Source organism: Terrapene carolina, unplaced genomic scaffold (genome assembly GCF_002925995.2).
Source record: "Terrapene carolina triunguis isolate 2854851 unplaced genomic scaffold, T_m_triunguis-2.0 Scaffold190, whole genome shotgun sequence".
Classification (NCBI taxonomy): domain Eukaryota; kingdom Metazoa; phylum Chordata; order Testudines; family Emydidae; genus Terrapene; species Terrapene triunguis.
In genome coordinates this window covers 853,382-880,345 of record NW_020664541.1, presented here as the reverse complement: position 1 = coordinate 880,345, position 26,964 = coordinate 853,382, and the positions used below count along the sequence as shown (strand labels likewise).

Below are 26,964 nucleotides of genomic sequence, written 5' to 3'. Positions count from 1 at the left end.
TCCTTCTCCCAGGGAAAAAAAAGGAGGGGGAACCGCCTCCTTCTTTTTCACTTGTCATAGCACGCCCCCGGCTGTGACTGGTGAAAGCGCACAGAGTTGGGGGTGTGTGTGCTTTTTTTCCCTCCAAAGAGTAGACATGCTTGAGTGTAACTTTCTAACTAACCAGGCTTTTGTTGATACCCTCCATCATGTGAAACTTTACAGAGGTTTGAGCAGCCAGTACTATAAAGTGGTAAGAGACTATTTAATATGCCCACGTAACCTCTTTCTTTTCTTATTTTTTTCTCTTCTCTCCCTCTTTCATGCTTTTTTTTGTTTTTGTTTTATTTTTGTTTTAATATTTTTTACCTTTTTTCCTTTCTTTCTCTCTCTCTCTCTCTCTTTCTCTCTCTCTCTCTCTTTCCTCGGCTTCTCTGCAACATGCAGCACTATTTCTGTGATGCATGGAATACATTTGACGCCTTGATTGTTGTGGGTAGCATTGTTGATATAGCAATCACCGAGGTGAACGTAAGTAGCTGGCGTCTGTCCATGATCGTGCCTGCTCTAACATTCATTTGTCTTTCCCGGTTTTCTTTTTGTTTCTTTTTTTCCCTCCCCCCCTTTTTAAAGATTGTTTTTTGTTGTTTTGAAAATTTGTTTTATTTTTTGTTTTCTTTTGTTTTCACTTTTGGAACGACTTAGAGAACTTTTTGACTGTTGCATCATTTTATTTCCCTCATAATCAGCCTGGCATGAGTAAAACTGTATAGCAGGAAAATCAATGGGAAATGTGGAGTGTAAGTGAGAGTGAGATTTGTGCCATGGGAAGTTGCTGGAGTAGTCCCAGCCCAGGACTCTCCATGGCATTGTGATACTTTCCACTCCACAGAGATCTAAAGGCAACTCTTTCGAGGTGGAACTGTGGGAACCAAAGTTAGAATCTTTTGTGTTGATGCCCCTTGGTTTTCCTCCAAAAAAATCCCAGCACCCCAGTAGCCACAGAGAAACCTGTCCCTACTTTTCCATTTTCATTTGAGATCAGGTAAAGTGGGTTAAAAAAAAATCTATTATTTTACAGGGTAGTTTCCCCCCATGCCTTGGTTCCCCCACCACTCCAAAAAAATCCATAGAAAATGTACATGGTCATGTCTCATTCGATTTCCCACTGGACACATTTACACATCACAAAATCCACCAGCACAATTGGCACCACTTCTGGTTATCTCAGCAGGCAGGCCAAGGATTGAATGGCCCCTGGAGACTGAAATGAGTAGCATTAGGTTTATAAAGAATATATTTTACTAGCAAACTTTATAGTTTTTTTGATGGGACAGGATAGAATTATAGAATTAGTGGATGAAGGAAACGTAGGAGGTATAGTACGTTATATTTAGATTTGAGGTAAGCATTTGATACTTTAGGCCAGCTCTTACTGAAATCAATGCAAAACTCCCATAGACATCAGTGGGACAAGAATCCCAATAAATCATATTTGGAAACTTAAATCAAAATGACTTGGACAGGAGCACAATCATGGGGATTGAAATCTGGCTAAAAGACCATAAAAATAGCCTGGTCTATCAAGTTGGGAGGAGGGCTCTCAGGGTACCACAGGTTTACCCTTATTTAATGTCTTCATCAATGATCTGGAAGAGGGAGTAATGCATTAATGAAATGTGCAAATACACTAAATGAGAGTGAGTTAAAAAAAACAGGACAGAAATATAATACAAAGGGACTTAAAAAGTATAGAAACGTGGACAAAAAAATAACAATGAAATTCCGTTTAGAGAAACCTGAGAAGTAGAAATACTGCAAAAAGGTGTTACTGGATAGCAAATTGGACATGAATTTGCATTGTGACATGGCAGCAGAAAAGGCCAATGCAGTTTTGGGTTGTATATGTACAGTAGAGGTATCATATCATGCAGCAGAGAAGTAATAGTGCCCTGCTGTAACTTTACCTGGGATGCTGCATTAGGTTTTGGGCACCCCACTACTAGAAAGATATTGACAAATCATAGAATAATAGAATATCAGGGTTGGAAGGGACCTCAGGAGGTCATCTAGTCCAACCCCCTGCTCAAAGCAGGACCATTCCCAACTAAATCATCCCAGCCAGGGCTTTGTCAAGCCTGACCTTAAAAACCTCTAAGGAAGGAGATTCCACCACCTCCCTAGGTAACCCATTCCAGTGCTTCACCACCCTCCTAGTGAAAAAATTTTTCCTAATATCCAACCTAAACCTCCCCAACTGCAACTTGACACCATTACTCCTTGTTCTGTCATCAGGTACCACTGAGAACAGTCTAGATCCATCCTCTTTGGAACCCCCTTTCAGGTAGTTGAAAGCAGCTATCAAATCCCCCCTCATTCTTCTCTTCTGCAGACTAAACAATCCCAGTTCCCTCAGCCTCTCCTCATAAGTCATGTGTTCCAGCCCCCTAATCATTTTTGTTGCCCTCCGCTGGACTCTTTCCAATTTTTCCACATCCTTCTTGTAGTGTCGGGCCCAAAACTGGACACAGTACTCCAGATGAGGCCTCACCAATGTAGAATAGAGGGGAATGATCATGTCCCTCGATCTGCTGGCAATGCCCCTACTTATACAGCCCAAAATGCCGTTAGCCTTCTTGGCAACAAGGGCACACTGTTGACTCATAGCCAGCTTCTCGTCCACTGTAACCCCTAGGTCCTTTTCTGCAGAACTGCATCCTAGCCATTCGGTCCCTAGTCTGTAACAGTGCACAGGATTCTTCCGTCCTAAGTGCAGGACTCTGCACTTGTCCTTGTTGAACCTCATCAGGTTTCTTTTGGCCCAATCCTCTAATTTGTCTAGGTCCCTCTGTATCCTATCCCTACCCTCCAGCGTATCTACCACTCCTCCCAGTTTAGTGTCATCTGCAAACTTGCTGAGAGTGCAGTCCACGCCATCCTCCAGATCATTAATGAAGATATTGAACAAAACCGGCCCCAGGACCGACCCCTGGGGCACTCCACTTGAAACCGGCTGTCAACTAGACATGGAGCCATTGATCACTACCCGTTGAGCCCGACGATCTAGCCAGCTTTCTATCCACCTTATAGTCCATTCATCCAACCCATACTTCTTTAACTTGCTGGCAAGAATACTGTGGGAGACTGTATCAAAAGCTTTGCTAAAGTCAAGGAATAACACATCCACTGCTTTCCCTTCATCCACAGAGTCAGTTATCTCCTCATAGAAGGCAATTAGGTTAGTCAGGCATGACTTGCCCTTGGTGAATCCATGCTGACTGTTCCTGACCACTTTCCTCTCCTCTAAGTGCTTCAGAATTGATTCCTTGAAGACCTGCTCCATGATTTTTCCAGGGACTGAGGTGAGGCTGACTGGCCTGTAGTTCCCTGGATCCTCCTTCTTCCCTTTTTTAAAGATGGGCACTACATTAGCCTTTTACCAGTCATCCGGGACCTCCCTCGATCGCCATGAGTTTTCAAAGATAATGGCCAATGGCTCTGCAATCACATCCGCCAATTCCTTTAGCACCCTCGGATGCAGCGCATCCGGTCCCATGGACTTGTGCTCGTCCAGTTTTTCTAAATAGTCCCGAATCACTTCTTTCTCCACAGAGGGCTGGTCACCTTCTCCCCATACTCTGCTGCCTAGTGCAGCAGTCTGGGAGCTGACCTTGTTCGTGAAGACAGAGGCAAAAAAATCATTGAGTACATTAGCTTTTTCCACATCCTTTGTTACTAGGTTGCCTCCCTCATTCAGTAAGGGGCCCACACTTTCCTTGACTTTCTTCTTGTTGCTAACACACCTGAAGAAACCCTTCTTGTTACTCTTAACATCTCCTGCTAGCTGCAACTCCAAGTGTGATTTGGCCTTCCTGATTTCACTCCTGCATGCCTGAGCAATATTTTTATACTCCTCCCTGGTCATTTGTCCAATCTTGCACTTCTTGTAAGCTTCTTTTTTGCGTTTAAGGTCAGCAAGGATTTCATTGTTAAGCCAAGCTGGTCGCCTGCCATATTTACTGATCTTTCTACACATTGGGATGTTTTTTTTCCTGCAACCTCAATAAGGATTCTTTAAAATACAGCCAGCTCTCCTAGACTCCTTTCCCCCTCATGTTATTCTCACAGGGGATCCTGCCCATCAGTTCCCCTGGGAGTTCAAAGAATGGCAGTTAAAATGATTTCGGGGGTGGGGAGATGGATTTGTCTGCAGAAAACTGAAGAGCTCTCCATATATACTGCTTGTCAAAGAGACAACTAAGGACTTGTCTACATGGTGCACCCCAGTGTGGAGCATGCTAACTGGCCTGCGTGGCCGCTGCTGGTGAGCACTCGAAGTTCCCTAGTGCTCGTTAATGTAGTCCTGTTTCAAACATTAGGGAACTTCTAGTGCACACCAGTAGGGGCCATACAGTTCAGTTGGCGCGCGATATACTGCTGCGCATTAGAATTTGCCCCCCAGGTAGTTTGGACTAAGGCACCATGTAGACAAGCCCTAAGAGAGCAGCCTGGAAATAGTCTACAAACACTGAAAGATGGAGAGGCATCATATAGCATAGGCATGGGAAACAGGGGCCAAAGGGCCATTCCTCCCTGCACACACTTTTTTCATGATGGCTGCCCCTGCACCATAGGCCAAATGTGAATGAGTGGCATTGCAACCTGGTGCATGGGGTTGCAGTGCCATTCAGATTTGACCCGTTTTGGTTGCTTGGCTCTCCCATTTTTAAAACCTTCTAATGCCCATCATGTAGGATGATGAAAGGGGAATAATAGCTATAAGTAATGAAGTGGGAATTATGCTAAATATCAGGGGAACGCTCCTGACTGAGAGATTCATCTATGGAATAATCTTCCAAGTAAAATGATGGAAGTCCATTCATTGGGAACATTTAAAGCCTGAAAATATACTATAGGGAACAACCCTGCGCTGTCGAGGCGATGGACTCAGTTATCAAATGTATCTTTTCAGTGTAATTCCCATGATTTCTTCCCACGTAGGAGAAGGTTTGAGGCACATTGTCAGGGTGTTGTAGGGAAGCTCATGCTATTGCTACTCATGCTGTACCTGTTCTGTGGATAAACAGAGGTCTTCAGGGCTGTCAATATGATATGTTTCATTACCATGGAATTTGTACATGAAAAAAGGGAGGAATACACCAAACATGGCCCCCTCTCTTTTCCATCCCTGTCTGAATTCAAAAGCATTTGTTTTCAGGCTAGCTCCTAAATCTTTCAGCTTTGTATTTCAAAATACATAGAAAAGTATGATAAATGGCATGCCTCTGTAAGACCGTATCTGTCCAAATAAACAATTGTTTTTCTCAGCTGAGAAGGCAGCCAGGGGCAGCCCTATTCCCTGAATAGAAAGTACCAATGGCACTTAGTGATGGTCCCTGTGTCCCCTCTAAAGAGTTCCCTCCTACTATACAGTTCCCACAGATTTCTGCACATGTCTTTTTGTTACCTGGCATGTTTAAATTTTCTCTCTTTATCTAGGCAAGTCCTTTGCTCTAAGTTCCTAACATTTGTTACTAAAAAAAATTAATCATTGTTGCACAATCTTTTGATGCACTGATAAATGAGCAGCAGCTAAGGATGGAGTTTGTTTTGAAGTGTTTGAAATCCCCTTGCACTTATAACACTATTGAATAAGAGAATGTGTTGTATGTTGGTGTGTCCTGTCAGATTCCCTTCCTGCTAGCAGCACTTGGTATACTACAGCTTTAGCAGATGGGCATTGGAAATAGCAGCCCACATCAAATGGACAGTTGTCATCTTCCCAAGAAGTGTGATGTAGTTTATCGATGCACCCCTCCCGTTCTATTAAGGAGCTTGTTGCTTGCTCACTGTTTGTGGGTCTGAACAAACCTGCCTTTTTTGTCTGCATACTGTCTTGTCTTGTTCCAATAGACTTGGAGTCTGAAAAAGCGAGAAAACACACACACATGCTCCACTAGATGAAGAGCTTTAGACCCCTCAGGATCAGTTAAGATTAGCAATTGACCAAGCTTAGTTTGAGATAGGGTCTCAGAAGGTGCTGGTAGCATTCCGTGTAATCATTTCTTGAAGGTGAACCTACCTGGCTCAGCTTACTTTGTCATGAGAAATTGTAGATGTGTGGATATGTATGAAGATTCCATGAATTCTACCAGAGACCTTCCCATGCAGATCAGATTTACCTGGGAAGCACTTACGCACTACAGCAATAGGTGCTATGGAAAACCCTAAGATAGATCAATAGGTGCCTCGGTTTCTGTGTAGCTTTATACTCACATCTGTGTGTGCAATACTGCATGCACTGGGTTTCCCCTTGACAAGTTTTTTAGAAAAATTCCCAGATCAAAAACTTCATTAGGATGTGGGGGGCAGGAGCTTTTGTAAGTGTATTCCTTTGGTTGTAGTATATGTTCCTGAATGTGTTTGGATAGCGATCTGTAGGGCTACAGATCTAAGTCAGAGTGTGCATCTCTTTAGATCTGAATCAGTGTGTATGCATGTATGTATTTGTGTGCACAGGTAACCCATTGGTGAGGGTGTGTTACAGGTCTCCCTCAGTGCCAGTCCTTACAGGATATGAGTTGGTACAGCCCCCCAGCTAGAGGGGCTAAGCTGTTTCTCTCAAGATGTAGCAGCTCATGCTTTTAGCTCTCGAGGTCCCCAGTTCAATCCCAGATGTGTTGGCCAAGAGGGAGGTTGTCACACGCACACATATGGGTGTGCATGGTTGTTGATGGAGTTGTGTGTACCTTGGAGTAGGTGTGGGTGTGGGTGTTTTGTGTATGTCTGAGTATATGAACACAGTATCTGAGTGTATGTGTATATCTTAATCTGCACATCTGTTGGAGTGCGTGTGGGTGGCTGGCTGCAAATATCTGAGAGCATATGTACGTAGGCATGTTTATCTGCATGCTTTTGGGTGACTGTACACATGCATGTATATCTCAGTGTGTGTGCATGTTTGTTAGCATGCCTCTGTGTTCAGCATTGTAATTAGAAGGTGTGCAGATGGGTCAGATCCTGAGGTTCTCCTCAGTTTTTCTAAGTCCTTACCCAGGCAACCCCCCAATGAAGCCATCTCAGTGACACTGAAGAGAATTCACCACTAGTGCACATTGCACCAAGCTAAGGCCTACTTCTGAGTTGAGCTTTAGAATGCATTTCAGTAACTACTCTCTCAGCTGTACCTTTCAGAGATACCGTGACAGGTCTCACTCCACTCACTGTGCACCACAGTTAGTTGCATATGAGAAAACTTCAGGTAGTGACACAATTTCTGCCAGATTCACTTTTAAATTGGCTTATTTTCAAGCCCATTATGTAACTACATTTTCAAAACTTTGCCTCTCAATTTTAACAAATATTGCACAGCTAAATTCTCTCCCGCAAAATGCTTTAAAAAATGTAACCCTAAACATTTGATTATTTCAGTTGCCTTTCGTGGCTGAGTATATATTTTTGGCCACTCCTAAGAAGCAGCTAAACTTATTTATTTATTTACTCTCTTACCTTTAATTCTGGTATTAAAAAAATTAATTCCAAAGCAGAAGCCAGGTCTGCTAAATTTCAACCATCAGTGAACGCTAAGATTTAGCTCCTGAGAATAAAATTCATGATGCTCTAATGGCTGGGGCTAGAAGTCAGGACTTGTGGATTTTATTCCCTGCTCTGGCTTACTGTGTGACCTTGGATTTAACGGCTCTATGCCTCAGTTTCCCAATCTGTAAAATAGAGATAGCAATATTTACCTAACTTACAGGAGCATTGTCCTGTGAGTTACCTTTTACAAAGCATCTTGCAATCTCAGAAGAAAAGCATTATGGAAGTAAAAATGTTTAATATTGATAATAATAATAAGGTCATGAATCTCTGCACTATAGGAAAGGAAATGTTACAGGAGATGAACAGAACAGAAGCCAGGGCATTTGGAATACATTGTCCAAGAAGCAGTCACAGGGACAGATTTAGATGTCCTTACTTTCCAGATCGGCAGATACAGTACAGTATTCATTGCTCTTTGTTCTTACTGGAGCTTCCTGACAACCTGCTAGCCCCTTCCCTGGGTGAAAGAAGTTTCTCGTAACTTTTTACTGTGTGGTATTGGAGAGGGAAATCAAGTTTGATTTGTGCACTGTGTTACTGTGCCCAGAGTGATGGAAAAAGACAGCCAGGCCTGAGTCACTGAGAAAGCTGCTCACATAATGTCCTCCCCCTCGGATTTTAGTCAGAGAAAGCAGCTGACACATCTTTGGTCCTTAGGGTCCTTCTTCCTTTGTTCTATTCCCCTTCAGTGTCAGACAGCTTTCTGTTGCAGCTGAATCTTCATTTGCTGCAGAAGCCAGTCTCGCAGCAGGACATGCTTACCTGCCTGGGCTCCTCTGGCAGAGCTGCTGCCCTTAGCCAACGAAGACTTTGTTCAATTCTTTGAACACACTGGGCAGTTTGCACATATACATGTATGGGAATTGCATTGGCATGCACAGATTTGAGTATATCCATTTATCATGCACAGGCATGGGTATCTGTGACCATTATTATGTTTGGCTGTGTCTGCGTACCTTGAAAGAGTGGAGGGTGGGTGGATTTATATTTATTTATATCCAGCCACAAGTCTTTGTGTCTGTGTTCCTGTCAGTGATCTAGGCCATGTTGGAATGTCTGGTTGTCCCCATGTATGTCAAAGTGACATGGTGTCTGAGGGTGCGTGGTTGTGACTGGGCAAGAATGTCTGCGTTTATATCCACCTGCCTTTGCCCATCAGTGACCATGAAAACATTAGCATGTATGAGTGTGTCTCTGTATGCTGAAGCATACACAAAGGAAGTAGTACAGAATGGGAGCTACAGAATATTAAGCAGCAGTGACACTAATAGCCAGAAGATCATGGTATAAAGAGCTCAGCGAGCCACTCTCTGAAATGTCCTGGGTATGAGATAAGATGCTGAGGGGTGTAAGCGATTTGAGGGATTGTGTGAATAAAAAGGAAAGTCTCCACATGTAGATTGCCCTCCCTTTGTAGCAGTCCAGTTTTGCCAAAGAGTGAGCAGTCTGTTGAGTCCTAGAGCGGATGGAAATGTTTTCTAACTGGGAGGTGCAGAGAAGGAGAGAATAGTGAATTATGATTTCACTTGCTAACCCGTTCTGCAGTGATTGGTCCAGGGGCCACCAGCTCTAAGAGCTCTGGAAAATGACATCTCATAAGGAAGTATAGCGAAAGTCAGCCAACTACATGCCTTCCACAGGCAAACTTCAGCCAGATCCAACACACACCACCTTTAGTCACACAAACACTGTTTCTCTGCCTGATATTTAGGAAGGCTGAATTTATTTAGATCTTGATACAGGTCTGAAAAGTAGGTGGTGTTATAGAGGAGTCTGTAGGGGTTCACCAGAGGGGTATGCCTTTGTTGATTTCTGGCTTTAAAGAATTTATGAGATCAGGTACAGTACGGACAGAGACACCCAAGCCTTCAGATTCTAGGGTTATCTGGAAACCAGTGTAGTGATTTCTTCTTTAGTCCCTTGGTTGTGAGTAAAAGAGCCTCCCTTTAGAATCATCCTGCTTTTGACTCCAATAGATTTCATATTGTCATGAACGTCTGCTCCCGTTCTCTGGAATATTTATGAAACAGCACATACTCGAGTCTCCCTCTTACCTTCTCTCCTGCACCCTCTCTATTTACCCTGCCCCTTCCTGTCCCTCTTGCTCCCCTCCACTTCGTCTCCAGCCAGACCAAACCTCACACGATTATTTTCACCCCCAATCAAGAGTCTGAAGGCAGAGAACCAGTGGCTCAAATCCTGCAGTCCTTACTCAGGCAAAACTCCCACTGGGCACTTTATCTGAGTAAGAATTGCAGCATTGGGCCCTATCTGACTAAATTCTGTATAAGCCGCACCCCTGCAATGGGAGCAAGGATTGGTGGAAGGACGGCACACATCTAGCCTGCACTTCAGTTGGGACTTGCATCCATCTCTGTCGCTGCGTCTGTCCATCTGTCTCTCTCTTTCTGTAGCTGTGCCTGGCTGGTTCTCTCAGCTTCCAAGCCCTTTGCTCTCAGATTTTGGCCATCAGGCGACATTGGAAACAAATCTTCATAATTCTGAGCAGTTGCTCAAAGTGTCTCAAGGACGGGTGGTATTTAAATATCACTCAACCTTCCAAATGCCATTTGGAGAGCAGAGTCTTCCAAAATACGTAGCAAAGGGCTGTTGAAACACAGCAGCTTCTTTTGACATCCTGTATCGACACCCTTCTTGTTTCCATCCTAAAAGTTGTACATAGTTTGATACATACGTATATGTGTGTGTGTATACGTGCGTATATAGAACTCGTTTTAATTTTGTAAAGCTGCTGATAAAACCGATGACGGGAGGGTTGGTTTGTTTAGAATTTTTAAAAATCATTCATGGTGGTTTTATTTCTGTAATAGTAAAAAGTTCACACACCACGGTGGCCCCACCTTCATTATAAAAATACCCATGTTGAAACATGGCTGTGGCAAACCATGGGATAGCATGGTGCAGTCTTCTCTTTGTGGACAGCAGAAAAAACCCAAATCCATGTTATAACCCTGTTTTAACTTAGCCATCTACCACTGTTAAAACATGAGTTTGTAACACATTTTTCTGCCCACAAAATCTAGAAGAAAGTTCTAAGATTGCGTGACCATACCCATGTGTGAATGGGGTTGTTTTTGTAATGTAGATGGGGCCTTTTTTTGTTTTTGTCTTAACAAATATTTGTATTCAGATTTTCCAGACTGCATCATACAACTTGCCCATTCCAGAGGAGTGCTCACACTTACAGTCTTTATGGAATGTGGGCTGTCAGAAAAGAACATGTTTTTTGCAGAAGTGGAGGCAGTGAATACCAATGACTCCTGCTCTCCTCCCCCTCAGCCCCCCACATCTACCTAGGCACTTGAGCCATTGCCAACATCTAATGCTAATAGCAATTCACCACAACAACAGAAAACCATGTGATGCCTGGGGGCGGGGGTAAATGCATCAAAAAAGCATGTATTTCCCAGTTTTATGGAAAATGCTGAAATATGTGATTTCCACAAAACTGCATGTTTGGACTCAGTCATTGCTCAAGATCCAGGACACATTTTATTGCAGGAGAGATTTAAAAGCAGGATAAAAATACATTGACCACTCGTTCTGGGCATGTTAAATCAATTATAATCTGAGAGACAATACAGTACCTGTGACAAATTTTCCATATAACCGTATGACGTTAACACAGTGAAGTGATAGGGAAGAAGTATGGTGTTATAAAGTCATCTATAGATTCAGGGACCCAACACACAGGTTTTCTTATCTGGCATCCTTCTAAATCAGTGATACTCAGACCGAGACTCGCAAGTCGCAAGTGGCTCTTTAATGTATCTCCTGCAGCTCTTTGCAGCACGATATTAAAACACTGTGATTTAATTATTAACCAATCTAAATTATTAACCAGTCACGATGCTTTTACAATGTTATTAACCAATTGTAGTTGATAAAATAATAATACTTGGTCAGTCATTTTGCTGTGAGAATGAGAGAGAGTAAATGAAACAATGAATTCACACTACTGTGAGTCTTTTGAGTAATGTTGGTCACTAATTTTGCTTCTGAACCACTAAGGTCTGAGTATCACTGTTCTAAATGAAAACATTTAGGACACTCATTAAAATGGTGAGTCAGTGGCAGAATGACAGGTCAATACATTACAGATTTGTATCCTTCACTCCAGAGCATTCTCCAGAGCACCACATTTTCACAAAATCATGTTGCCACAGCACAGATTTTGTGACCCAACAGTACACCATCATTCCAGGTCCCTTGGAGCCTTATGCAACTCCCATTGAAATTCATGGAAACATTCACAATGACTTCAGCAGGTATTGGATTGACTGATGGCCAATTCCTGCACTCCTTATTCAGTCAAAATTTTCATTAGTTTGTAAGATCTTCAGGGCAAAAACCTTGTGTTCATTCTTGCCTGTAAATTGCATACCCCATTGTTGGTGCTATATTAATGATATTAGTGCAAGCTTTGACTGAGTAAGCAATGCAAACTTTGACCCTGAATCTGTTCAGTAGTGAGACATACATATAGCATAAAAAGCATGTTTAAAAAGATACATTTGGTTTTCTGATCAGTATTTGAATTTTCTTCTGGTTTTGTTATCATCTAACTTTTGAGATGGCGCTATGATATTATGGTGCTGGGCATCCTAGAAATGCTTATAATGATAAACTGATACTTTTTTTTATAATTTCAATATTTATTTACACAGAGCACTTACTAGTTAAAGCAATCAAAAGAACAACCAAAAATAGCATTAAAAGCCATCTGAGGTTACATTTTTCACTGGTTACCCTTCACATTGGTGGCCAATGAAACAATTCACTTTTGCCCAGCTACAGCTTCTTTAAGTTTCCATGAATATACATACGAACTGTACCTTTGTATGAGTTTGTAGAGATTTGAGCACAATGGGGTCCCTGATTCTAACTGAATTCCCTGGTTACTTCTTTAATATAAATATTAAATAATAACTCACCAAGGACCAAAAAGTCATATGTCCTATTGGAAGATGCTGAGCTTGAAAGTAAATGTTCAAGTCCCGATTGCTGTGTCATGTGGGGCAACCCCCTGAAGCAGTGTGGGGATTTCCTACCATCCACCTTCGCTCCTTCTTTCAGGACTTAACTGACTTGTACGTTTCAAGGAATTTTGCCATATGTCCCTGTTTCCACAGTCAGAATGCAGTTTTAAAATGTACATAAAGGGCTGCCAAATTTCACCATGTTCAATAGTGCTGCAAAAAAAAAAAGTTTCACTTTTCATCAAGATCAAATTAGTTGCTTGCAATCTTTAACGGTCTGCCAGCCCAAGATCTCATGCACACACCATATATGTACAGTTCACTATTCCATTACCCGCTGTGCATAGTCAGGGCCCTGCTTAATATGTACAAGAGGAATAAAAACACACATTATATCCCAGCCTGCAGCACCAGAAATGCTAGTTGTGGTGAATGCAACAGGAGCTAGGCTGACAGAAGAGGGGAAGAGACACAGGAGGGCCTTTATCCTCATTATCTTCTACCCCACTCCTCGTCTCCTCTATTGCTTCCTTCAAACAAAAATCTCTAAACCTTTCTGAGAACCTTGTGGCAGTAGAGAGCATATTCCCTGCAAACTGGGGACAGTTTTCATGCCACACCAATGGTCAGTCCCCCTCGCCCTAAAATTTCAGGCGTTAGCTGTCTCTCTCCCTCTCTCTTTGCCTGAAGCCCTGACTACCAGCAAATGGGGAAGATTAATCCTCTCTTCTCTTTTGTGCATTCCTTCTTCACCAGGTCTGTGTACTACAAATCAGGATATCATGGTGATGGGCACCATTCTAAAAACCTAGATGGACAGACAGTGGATCCCCTCTGCCTGTTATATGTGACTCCTGATGTTCCCATTAAATAAATCCAGTGGACCAGCAGGATACACTTGCCTGGCCTCTTCCCATGGCCGGGTAGAATGTGGGCTGTCAAAGTCACTGCACCTTGCCTTCCCGCAGTAGACCTGGGTGGGCTGCTTCTCATGGGGATTGGCTGAGAAGAACACAGAGTGCTGAGAGCAGCTTCTGCCTCACATATCTTCTTAAAAGTCTGATAAATGGAGCACAGTCACACCTGAGTCCAGCTGACCTAGCTGTAGGCTTTGGACTGGTTCTGATGCTCTGCAGATTTACAGCTGGAAATGCAGGTCTGACTTTAATCAAATGTAAACTTGACTAGGGCAGGGAACAACATGTTATATGCCCCTGCCCCATGTCAATCTTCACCTCATCCACCCACTTTTAAACCAAGATGTACCAATTGTGTATGCAGTCTGCTAGCCCTTCACATTGGCTTGTCCAAGTGAGTGGGAGAGAATTTGCTGCATGTAACACACGACATCACTTCCTAAACGGAACTCTGACATAATGGCCAAGATACCTCCACTCCCAAGAAACATCTGCTAATAGGAGAGGATAAAAACATATATTAGGAGAATTCAGCTTCCTAAAATTAGGGATTTTGATTCCAAGCTCATTGTCTGCTCTGGGCCCACTTTCATCTACAAACTCATGTATGTTAACAATGAGCATTATGTTTCACACATCCCATCCCTCTACATTACTGACCTCACCAAAGCAGTCACCAGTTATTCTCAGGGCGATATCCCTGGAACAAAACCATGTTGCTCATTGCTTTACAACATCAGGCCATGGTCTCCATAACACACTCAAGTAATGCCTATAATTAACATTTCCAATCCCAATATGGCTCATAGACTTTATTGTATCCTATATTAATATTCACCAGCCCAATCTACCTCCATAAGCATTTCCTTTTAAAGAAACTTCAGCCTCTACATTAAACAGCTTCCTAATTAAAAAGGCAATGAAAAGACACAGACGGTGAATTAAATACTAATTGCTCCAGATTTCAAATGAAAACTATCCTTAACAAACTCTCTCCTTGGGCTACTGATGTGTCTGGACAGGCTCCCTTGGGCAGAGACTTGATATGCTAGAATAACTCTCCCCATCAGGGACTGCTAATTTGCTTGTGTTCACAGTCTGTTGGGCTGTACGTTCCAGTTGCATTCAGATAAAAGTTTTTTCCTGGCTTCAACCAAATGAGCAATGTCTTCCAGCATCTCCTTCAAAGTTTAAGACTGCTCACCAGGTATCTTCACCCTGCCTTTGGGCTGGCTACAGGCATCATCCTAACATCATTGCAGGATCTTTGGGCTGGCCCAGTGCATATCTGGCTATCTGGAAAAATCTGCTTGTGATATAGACTAATACTAAACACGTTAGCTCTCAGGGAAGTCATTGCACTAAGCTGTGGGTACCTGTTCAAGGAAGCCTATATCTGTAAGCCACATAAATAGCTAGACTGCAGATCATGGGTCTGTTTCTGCCCTCGTTTCCCATCAGTTCAATAGGAGTTGCTGCGGGCACTGTACTGGATCCTCTCAGGCAAATCCCAGAACGTCATAATGGGCTATCGCTACTCCTCACAGATGGAGGCCTGCAAAGTCTGATATTCTCAGCCATCCTTTTTAACATATATATACGTGAGACTGCTCAGAGAGATCCAGAGACACCATAGACTCCAGTGTCACAAATACATGGATGGCACCCAGTTGCAGTCTCCTTCTCAGCCTGTGCATCCCCAGGGCTCACTAAGATGTCCCAATGACTGTAAGCCATTACCAGGCGGATGAAGAGCAAATGGCTCAAACTCTCATCCCAGGGAGGACAGAAGTGATAATGACAGGAAGAGGGACATGTGTCAAGGCACTTGCTTGCTGAGACTCTGACACCACCTTCAATCTGATCATCTGTCGTCAAGGGAGTACTAAGCCTGGAGATGAAGCTCAGTTCTTCACTACTGCTGGACACAAGGAATGCAGTAGAGGCAGTCTTCTTCTGCCTGTGATTGCCCAGGAGACAGTGCCCTTTCCTCTCAGAGGAGGACCTTGCCATCCTGATCCATATTTTGTCACTTCCAGAGTAGTCTTCTGCCAGTCATTCTACTTGGGGTTGAAAGTGAACTCCTCTTGAGGGCTACAACTTGTACAGCACACAGCAGCCTGTCTCATAAGTAACAAAGGCTGGCTCCCTTTTCACTTCTGGACCAAATTCAGGGTCAATTTGTGATGGGGTATTCACCCTACACTGGCAAGGAAGGGGTGAAAAGCAGCCTAGGGAGGCTGTGCAAGGAGCAGCCAACTAGAGACAGACTGAACGGAGCAGCTAATCAGGGCCCAGGAGGCCCATATAAAAAGAGACACAGGGCAGAGCAGGGTCAGATTCTGCTGGGAGCTCAAGGAGTAAAGACTGTGTCTGTAGCAGCCTGAGAGACCTGCGGCACCTTGGACAGAGCAACCACTGGCAGGGACCAGGGGAGCAAGAGGAGTTCCTAGCTGGTTGCTGGGACTGGGTAGTTGCATGTCCTGAGGAAGGGCGAAGAAGGTGCTAGGGCCATGGGGAAGGGGCCCAGGGAGACATAGCAGCAGTGAGAGGAATTTGAGGCACAGCAGGAGGCTGCAATACACAGGGTCCCTGGGCTGGGACCCGGAGTAGTGGGCGGGCCCAGGTCCCTCCACTCACCACTGGGGAAGTGACTGGACTACTGAAGGAGATACAACCCCACACCCTGGAAGGGGGAAAACGTGGAGAGTGACGCAGCCGGAGGGCCGAATCATGAAGAGGATGCTGCAGTACTTGGACTGAGGCAGGTCTGCAGGTGGTGACGACAGCGGGTGAGGCACCATCAAGAGAGGGCATGCTGGTTGAGTGAGCTAATCCCCCATATTAGTAGCAGGGGGTGCCGCTCTGGTGAATGAACCCCATAACACCATTTTAATATACAAGAACCTTAACTGGTTCACACCTGACTATCTCAGAGACCATCTCCTCATCTATTGCCCACCAAGACAGCTGTGGTTTCACAGAGGTGCTACAGATATGCCCAACATAACTAATAAATTAAACTGATGGAGGCAGGACTTTCCTGATGACTGACAGATTCCTGGCTGTGGAACTCACTGCTGATAGGGATCTGAATTAGCCACAGCCAGACTGCATTCAGGTCAAAATGCCAACCCCACTTTTCCCACAAAGCATCATTCCCTCCTATCTCATAGGGATGAGGAAACTTAAGAAGAAAATGGAGAAAGAGGGATGAGAAAGGAGACATGAAGAAAGGATGAAAATCTTCAATCCTGAAGAGGTGGAGAGAGGTGATCACCCTTTAGATTGTATTCCTGGCCCTATAGCTGTGTTCTGCACTTAGAAGTCATGGTGATAGATGCCTTATTAATGGGAGTAAGAGAGAAATTGTGGATACGTCTAAACTGCAATTTAAAAAAATCCTGCGGCAGCGAGTCTCAGAGCCCAGGTCAACTGACCCGGGCTCGCGAGAGTTTCATTGTGGGACAAAACTTAGCAGTGTAGACATTCCCACTTGGGCTGGAGCCTGGGCTCTGAAACCCAGCGAGAGGGGTGGGTCTCGGATCCTGGGGGCATGGAGTGCAGCAGACAAAGAATGTGGCCTAGTAAGTTGAGATGAAAACCGGGAGCCTGGATCTTGGAGTTCTGACCCAGGTTCTGCCTCTGACTCACTGTCCCTGCTCAGCTATCTGCGTCTCACTTTCTCCCTCTTAAAATGGAGGTGACATTAATAATGGATGGGGTGTTGTGAAGGTTAATTAGCTGATATTGGTACAGTACTTTAAAAAACAGAGAACTACATAAGTCCTGCTCAATGTTACTGTCGTCTAGTGAAAGCTAAGGACACAGTTCCTTGGCACCTCAGCTGCCTCCCATCTCTGCCTCCTCACAATAAACAAGATCCCTTACCAAGTGCCCCAGTCTGAACCTGGTGCCTTCTTTTGACTTAATTCCTTCCTTCTCTCCACCTGCCTGACCACCATCCCAGTCAGCCCCGCTCTGACTCATGGATCATTCCTTCCCTGTCTCTACTGATATGCTCCTGAGCCTGGACTTCCTCCTTCAGGATCCCTGCCCAACAGCGGAATCAAGAACTAACAGTGAAGAGACAAGTCCTACATGGAGCCCATGCTGGGACTCCTGGTTTCTGGCATTGGGGCACAGGTCAGTATTCACTCTAGTCATGAGTCCCAAATTGCCAGGCCTTCTTGAAGCCTTGTTAGTCCGTCTCTGGACTAGCATCTTAATACTAGTCACTTTGTAAGGGCTGACATTTGATTGCAGTCATATTAAAAATGATATTAAATATGAGGTTCATGTATTAGGGAATGACCCTCCATAATCCTCATTACACTCCACACCATTCAGAGAGCCTGTCCTAAAGATGCTATAACCACCCTCCACTCCAGCTGAGCTTTCAGTGTCTATGTCCCTGCCTCAGTCTTTCTTCAGTTCCTTCTTACCTGGATGGGACTTTCTTCATGTACCCATTCCACAGAAATCAAAGAATATAATCACAGGTGAACTTGCACCTGCTTTGCTTAGTCAGGACCAGAACTAGCAGCTATTACATTGTGGAGATGAATACCACATCTCTGATACTATTTAATGCTAGCTATGCTCTATATTTTATTTCCCAGGAACCTTGGGGCTTGATTATCGTAAAGCTTGAATTCATCATTTACCCAGATTTAATTAGAAGCATTATTAACACATCCTGAAAATTAAGAATAATTTGCATGTACATGTTTTCCCAGTTGTTGTACTTTTCCTCTGAAACTCAGGTTTTTAAAAAAAGTAGCTCACAGCTGTATGAAAAGTGAACCTTTCATTTAACTGTCCAATAACTCAATCTGGGGTCATTTGCATAGCCAAATTAAAGCAAGTGACTTTCTTTATACTTACCTTTAATCACCTGGAACCATAAGATTATTGTCTCTGGAAACTTCATGGATATATATGTCAGATATTAAATAAATTAATAAGTTATTCAAATTGGCATGATTTGTATATACAAATGAAGCTAATTAGTAGTGCAGCTCCCTGAATTTAAAAATCCTAGAATTCATAGGAAATGAAGATAGAATTGACTATTTTAAGCCTCACTTGGTATATATATTTATTTTAAACATCATGAACCATATTGAAAATAGGACTAGGTTGTATATGTGGCTAGGCAAATAAATATGCCTTTTGCAGATCTGAAGTTGGATAGACTGCATCTGAAACATGGATGTTAAGTTTGTATGAGCTGACACTTACTATAATGGTACAGTGACCCACATTAGCAGGGAATAACGTAAGTGTTATGACAAACATCATCTCAGGCATCACAACCCCTGTCCCAATAGGAGTGTGAAGCTCCATGTTGCACCAGATGAAACTCACTCTACATTAAAAGAGGTGGCATTATATTAGTCTCCTCTGTACAGAGTTTAGCCTGAGATAGATCCCACTGGAACCACTTAAGCACAGTGCTGTTCCCATTGAAGTTGGTGGGAATTTTGCCATTTACTTCCATGAAGACAGGATCAGGCCCTTTGAGTCACCATCTATGTGAAACAGGTGTGCCCCTCTCAAGCACCCACTAAACCCAAACTAAGCAAATCATCTGTGTTTTATGGACATGATCAAAACTACTGCACTCAAAATGTTTCCAGTAATAATCAAAGGTACTGAATTCTTAGTGGAGAATAGGGAATCTTAAATGCCTACATGACTGTCTTTTTGTAATAGCCAGTGAATCCATTGGTTTCACTGTAGGGTTGTATGTGTTGAGAATTATTTCCTCCATAATCCCATAGCACTCCCTCAGTACAGCTCTTAGAGGAATGGCAGACTGATTTCTGCCTGGAGTGTTGATACATTTACAAACATCAGTGGCAAATGGATTACCTCCAGAGGTCTTGTGATTAAAAACTTCCAGAGCAATGACAGACAGATTACTCAGGTTTTGTGATAACCCCCAGGGTAATGACCGAGTAATTACTGCCAGGGCTCAAAATAGTTTTATGCTCTGGACTTCTTCTGGGCATCCAATTGCCTCTGGAGGACTTGTGCTGTTCTCATCACCTGACAGTGATGTCCCTTTAGTCTGTTCAGACTAGAAATGCGATGGAAAATCTAGTAGCTGTATTAGAATCATTGGAGAATTGATAATTTGGCTCCAATGTCTTTTATATATATTCTGTTAACCTCTGATTCTTCTTTGAATATACGTCTATGTGGCTCCCACTCTAGATGCACATGCACCCCATATGCATGAGATCAAAGTCTTTTGAATCACAGTGTCTGTGGAGCCATGCCTATGAAATGCATGTCCTCATGCCCCTTTGTTATTTTATTTTATTATCCAGTCATAGCCAACAACAAAAAATTCTCCCTTGACACCTCTACCTGTGCCGAAATGATTTATTCAAAGCCCTCAGACCTCCAACTGTGTCTGTCCTAAGATGGCTGCACACTGATGGCCACAGCCACTGTCTTTCTGTCTCATGAGAACCATGTGTCAGATCACTGCTGCATACATCAGTTGTCTTAACAAGAACAAGAAAGTCTGGGGACACCCATCTGAAGCTTTACCTCCTCAAAGCATCTGGGGGGAAATGTAAACCCCCAAAGAGAGAGGATTGACTTCCAAGATGGATCTGATCTTTTGAAGTCTTTATCTTTGTCAGCGTTCCTGCCAGCCAGCACCCAACTGCCAAGGTCTGTACCAGCAAAAGACCCTCAGCACCATCAGGCAAGGATTCAGTGTGGAAGATCACCTAAGCTCAGACTACCACCCTGGCACCAAAGACCAGTCCCACCACCTCAGTGAGGCAAGGGAGACCTGAACACTGGGATAGGCATGGCTCCCAACACCAGTCCCTTTCTTCCCATAAGGTGGAACCCAAACCTTCAGTCACCAGCTCAGCATCAAAGAAGCACAAGATACCTGTAACTGGCAGAAAGCAGCACCAGCTTCGACACCAGTAACAACGTCAACATTGGTACCGTCAGCAGAATCCATGCTGGTACCTAATGGGTCTCTGTCTGAGGAGGTAACCATGTCCCCAGCACCAGTGTCTCTACACTTGGCACAGGTGCATATTTCTGGCATCTTGGTACTGAAGTCACCTCAGAGGTTGGTGCAACGCCTCTGGATGATGTCTGTTCATCTCCATCACTGAAACACGCCTTTTCTTCTCCATCCACTAGGAAGCTGCCTCCCCTCAGGCATGAGATAGTCTCTCTCTACAAACTGGGAATCTCAGTTTAGAGCTCCAACACATCCACCTACAACATGGCAATGGCCAGGTCAACACCATCTGAACCAGCCTTACCAATACAGTGCACCACCCTGGCCATATCAGGCAAACTAGGAACCCCTTCCCAGGGCATCCAGGAGCTGGTCTCCCTTCTATCATTCCGGGAAGCATAGATCTCCTTCTCCCTCTGCATCTATGGCCAGATCCCCATCTACAGAGAGGGAAGAACAAGAGCAACTGGCAGAGGAGGAAAAGGCACTGGAACCCCCCAGAACAACACCCTTCATCCACCAGAGACTCATCATCATCCTCCCCAAACAAAGCCGTCTCTTTAGCTTCAGTACGGCCCCGGATTACTTTAAAGCATTTTAGGAGCTACTTGCCTGCATTACTGAAACTCTTGACATCGAAACATCTGTCATGAAGAAAAAGCTCTCATATTTTGCACTTGTGTCCCCCTGGTAGGATAGGTCTACCTGTCAATGAGAGGGCATCTTAGACCTAGCCAAGACCCTGTGGCAGACACCAGCTGTACTACCACCTATGGCTAAGACAGCAGAAAAAAGGTCCCAGGTTCCCCAAAAGGGGTTTGAACAGTTTGACACACATCCAACTCTGAGTTTCTTAGTGGTTTCTGAGGTCCATGAACAGACAATGAAGCAGACTAATAGCATTCCTAAAGACAAAGACACCCCCCTCCCCCCCCAAAAAAATTAGACTTATTTAGAAGAAAGGTCTATTCATCAGTATCACTGCAGCTATGAATTGCTGATTACCAGGACGTATTGGTGGGAAAAACCCTACCCCAATGAGATAGCTGATCTTCCACAAGATTCCAGAGAGGAGTCAAAAAGCATTATTGTGGAGGGCCAGCTAGAAGCAAAACCACCACTACAGGCAGCCATGGATGCATTTGATACAGCTAGAGCCACGGCCACTTCTGTGACCACACACAAAGTGTCCTGGCTGCAAGCCTCTGGCATTTATAAAAAAAGTGAAACACACAACTGAGAATTTTCTCTTTGAAAGCAAAGAATTGTTTGGCACTCGTGCGGACAATGCACTGCACTCTCTCAAGGATTCCAGGGCCATGTTCTGTTCCTTGGGCAGCTATACCTTAGCCCCAAACTATAAGCTCTTTAGGTACCAGGAGCAATTGTGTCAGAAGACACCTACCTACCTCCAACACAGGTCTTCTGAATACCTACACAGGAGGAAGCCAAGGTTTTCATGTGCTTTCATGTGCAGGTCAGAAGGCTCCTTTGACTGTTAGTCACTTTACCTCAGTTTCCAGGCAGCAGGTTTGATAAAAGGGTCAAGAGCCACACTCAGACCACTAGTAACCATCCCTAAACCTTCCTCTTGAATGCTGACTTGGTTTCTTCCTTCAAGCATCATTGTTTATGATAACAACAAACAGATGTGTACTGGAAGTTATCAGTCATGACTACCTCATCCACTTTTAGCCCCTAACCCTTTCCATCCCCTTCCCCGTCCCTCTTCAGGGACCATTGTCGTTAAAATCACCTGAAAGAAGCAGCTTCTCTGTTTTGTCTAGGAGTCATAGAGGAATGCCTCTGGAGTACAGGGGAAGTGACTTTTGTCCCCAGTATTTCCTTACCCTGAAGAAAAAAAAGAGGCTTTCATTCTGTCCTACACCTGAGAAGACTGAACAAATGTATTCACTGTTCCACATTCAGGATGGTAATACTTGCCTCCATCATCCCTTCCCTTCAGGCTCAAAACCAGTTTGAGGCTCTCGACCTACAAATAATATATGGAGATATACCTATCTCATAGAACTGGAAGGGACCCTGAAAGGTCATTGAGTCCAGGCCCCTGCCTTCACTAGCAGGACTAAGTACTGATTTTGCCCCAGATCCCTAAGTGGCCCCCCCCCCTCAAGGATTGAGCTCACAACCCTGGGTTTAGCAGGCCAATGCTCAAACCACTGAGCTAGCCCTCCCCCCATACTTCCTTATTGCCAGCCACCCAGCCCCACAGGATGTGTCTGCAATTCACAATAGGGCCCAGTCATTATCAGCATAAAATGCTTCTATTTGCTATCTCCACAGTACCAGAAGCCTTCACAAAATGCCTAGCAGTAGTGGCAGTACATCTGAGCAGTTGAGGTATTTGCATATATTAATATGTAGACAATTGGATTATCAAAGGAAGATCTCATCAAGAAGTTGCCAAAGCTGTGAACTATTCAGGCAACTGGGTTTCATGGTGAATTATGATAAATCGTGTCTCATTCCAGCACAGAGGACAGAATTTGTAGGAGCCCTAATCAAATCCAAATAAGCCAAAGCATATCTTCCCAGTAACAGATTTCTTTCCCTTCAAATGATAATCACCAGTATCAAATCAAATCTGACAACTACAGTAAGAAACTGCCTCAAACTCCTAGGCCACATGACAGTTTGTATACATGATGCCACTACCCAGACTTCATGTGCATGCATTACAAGGCTGGTTAATGTTGGTGTATCACCCACCCTCCATGACATCAAATGAGCATCTGAATTGTGGTCTCTGCACACATCCTATCAGCATTGAACTGGTGGTTAGGCCGAAAAAATGTTCAGAAGAGGGTTCCCTTCTCCAAATCTCTTCCAACAAAGATGTTTATCACTTATGTATCAGGACTGGTTGGGGAACACACCTGGGAGCACCTCTGGATACAGAGGACTTGGTCTCAAAAGGATATGACTCTTTACGTTAATGTCCTAGAATTCTGAGTGATCAGATGATCATGCATAGCATTCCAGCCTGTTCCACAGAATTCCATGGTGCAAATTCTCACAGACGACACATCTACAATGTACTGTAAAGCAGGGAAGTGCCCTATCATCACCCCTATGTTAGGAGGTTATCATGTTAATGGACATGGTTCCAACAATACAGGATAACCAATATCCGCAGTTGCTCTTCATCTTCTAGGAGTCAGCAACAACCTAGCAGGCTTCTTGAGCAGACAATCCATCACCAATCACAAGTGGTCTCTGAAGAGCTCCAGCATCAAACCAGTATTTCACCTCTGGGGAAATCCCATTACAGGCTTCTTTGCCACAAAAGATCATATGAAACATCCAACCTTTTGTTTCAGGGGAGACATGAGACTGGGATCATTACATGACACCTTCCTTATATTGTGGGATCAATGTCTAGTGCATTTCCTTTGATTCCCTAGATCCCAAGAGTGATGTGTAAAATCAGACAGAAGATAAGAAACGCCACACCTTGTTTCAAGGGCCTTCTGATACTATCTTGACAGAACAGACTGTCTCCGAATCCTTTTATTGTCTTCCCTGGTGCTTCCGAGAATCAAGCCATCTCCTCTCAGAGAATTTCCAAATGGATTATGCAGTTTATATCAAGCTGCTATCATATGATTGATATGCCTCTCCCTCCAAAAGTTAACAGAGGGTCCTGTGGCACCTTTAAGACTAACAGAAGTATTGGGAGCATAAGCTTTCGTGGGTAAGAACCTCACTTCTTCAGATGCAATCCAAAAGTTAACACTCACTCCAGTAGAGCACCAGCCGCATTCTCTGCTTGCATCAGGAACATCCCTGAATCCAAAATTTGCAAGGCAGCTATGTGGATTAATAGTCTTACTTTTGTTAAACACAATGCCCTTGACCTGGCTGCAAGATCAAATGCCCAATTCAATAGGAGAGTGTTACAGTTGTTGTTCAGTTAGTGACAGTCAGGGCTCATCAGTCCTACTTTCCAGATGGGTCACTGCTTGTCAGTCACCTAGAGTGTGATCCCCACAGACACATACTCGAAGAAGAGAACAGTTACTTACCTTATAGCAACTGTGGTTCTTTAAGATGTTGCGTCTGCATGGATTCCACAATCTGCCTTCCATCCCCACTTTTTCAGAGTCCTCCTTATTTGGGATACTGTATTAGCAAGGGAATTGAGGGCCAGTTGTGACTGCCCTGCCATATGCCGTGGGGCAGGGCACGAAGACACCATGGCACATTGGTGGCCTTGACAGACCCTGCTATTCAAAAGATTCATATCTCCCACACATGGGGTACATGCACACCTACAATGGGATCCACAGACAACATCATCTTGAAGAACCACAGTTACTGTAAGGTAAGTAACCATTCATTTCCAGGTGTGCTCCAGCTATCCCTCAGCCTTCATTCTACTGAGTCCTTTTCCAGCCTCTAACACTACAGGAGCCCTCTGTTTCTCCTCCCCTCCTGCTCCCAGTCTAGCTACCTCTTATAAAATGTAGTAAAGTAAAAAACAACAACATCATATAGGCCAGTCATTTACAACTTACATTATGTTTGACTCCATGAATGTCTTTATGCAAGAAGAGGCCTGCCCTGGGTGTTTCCTTCCTTTATAGTAGCAAGTGCAATTTATAGTGTCTAATCAATCAATTAATAAATACTTAACAAAGAGGTTCCCAACCACTTTTAACTGTCCCAGGACTGGCTGTGCAGGGTTTCTGTGACTGGTACTCTAGGTTCTTTCTCTCTACAATACCAGTTGGCTCAGGGCACAGCCTCTGGAATGGGCCCCAAAATGCCACTGCTGCCCATCTGTCATTCAGTTATGTGCACATTACTCTGCGGCGAAGTTCGCCTTGCCTCAAATCCCAGTTTTGAAATGACAAGACTGGTTTGGGGTAGCCAAAGCAGGTTAGAGCACATGCAGATGAACAGGAGGCAGCAGATAACAGATGATAAAGCCAAGGTCTTATTGATAAGTTGGTACACTTGCCCAAAACTCTTCTTTAAAAATCTGCTTTTGTACATAGTTCCTAGGCTTCTTATAAATGAGCTTCTGTTTATTTTAAGGAAACCGTATTGTCCATTTATATGGAATTTATACACTGATATTTAAACATCATTTCCAAGTACCTACCGGCACTGCTTAAACCCCTGTGAGCCTGTGTGACTTCAGTGTTCCTCCACTCTTCTAGGACAAGCAGTTAGGGTACTAGATGCCCTGAGCCTTTCCTAATCCCACTCCAAAACCAGTGGTGCTTCACAATGCATAGGGCTGGCAGGGAAACTACAAATAGCTATCTCTGTGACATAGTTAGCCATGTTCACTCTTATGCACCAGCAGCATGTCCTCAGATGTCTCTACTCCAGTCCACAGGGCCTTGCCCCTGTGGAATTAGGAAAATGTTTTGGCAGTGTCCGTGGTTTCAGCTTGTGAGATTCTTGCTCCAGAAACTGCTGTTGGACTGAAATCTATACAGCAAGATGGCGGCAGCAGCCAAAGGCAGTCTCATCTGAACGACAAGCTTGCAGCAGTGAAGGTTGGAGTGAGTGTGCTCCATGCTGCTTGGTTTAGAGGCTGTCCCTCGTGGTGACAGTAGAAAGAGTTTTGCTGTTTTACTGACACATTCCACCAGCCAGGAATAAAAAGTCACACCCCCAGCACTTGTTGACAGAGTTCATTTAAAAGGGTCACATTCCACACATAGTTAGGGATGCTCATGATGAAACAGCTACGCATGGATCTGTAAGGGACTGACACAACAGGCAAGGTTCTTGCATACCAATCCATCAGCAATGGTGGAAACAATGGTGGGACATGGAAGTTCTCACAACATTTTCAAAGTATCATGGAATATTTTCAGCAAGCAACATGGAAGACCAAACTTTTAGAATGTTCAGTTCACCATCCCCTCATCTCATACCCACACCCATCCACCCACCCCCACACACAGTACTGTGTGTCCACAATTTCAAGAGAGCAAGACTTTATTAACTGGAGACTACTAGATGGGACATCTATTGATGTTAACAAATATTTCCATTGGATTATAAGCCCTTTTTGTGGGAAGTATCAACATTTAAATTATATTTGATGCTTTCTTAAAACTCAGGCCAGCTGCTCAAGGAGTGGGAGAGGGATTAGCCAAGATACACGTTGCTTCTTCAGCCATACCAAGTAGACAGTCTCTGATTCATAGTTACCTAACAGGTTACTGATTGCTCAGTATTAGGGGCCACATGCTAACTATTTTGGTGCATTCATAGCTTCTTAAATATCTTTTCATATCGAATTGTTGTCACTATTACATTATTATTATCCTCACATTCTGGTCAAATACTGATGATATCAGAACTATGAGTAAGGAACAGTAACTTTACAGCACTTACAAGGCTTCTTGAGACAGCCAGTCACAGGAAAACTCTATTTCTGATGTCATCAGCCTGGTCATATTGGTAATCCTGAAAGATT

General features: G+C 43.8%; 1 protein-coding gene across 2 annotated transcripts in view; it reads left to right on the top strand.

Annotated features, from left to right (window-relative positions):
* The window catches only part of CACNA1C (calcium voltage-gated channel subunit alpha1 C), a 594,404-nt gene that overhangs the window by 521,494 nt on the left and 45,946 nt on the right, over positions 1–26,964 (top strand). Inside the window, exon 29 of one of the 2 annotated variants that reach the window (XM_024210494.2) lies at positions 427–510. The exons of the other annotated variant lie outside the window; for it this stretch is intronic. Coding sequence (XP_024066262.1) covers positions 427–510 — 84 coding nt within the window. The remainder of the gene's footprint in view (positions 1–426; positions 511–26,964) is intronic. 2 annotated transcript variants of the gene reach the window in all.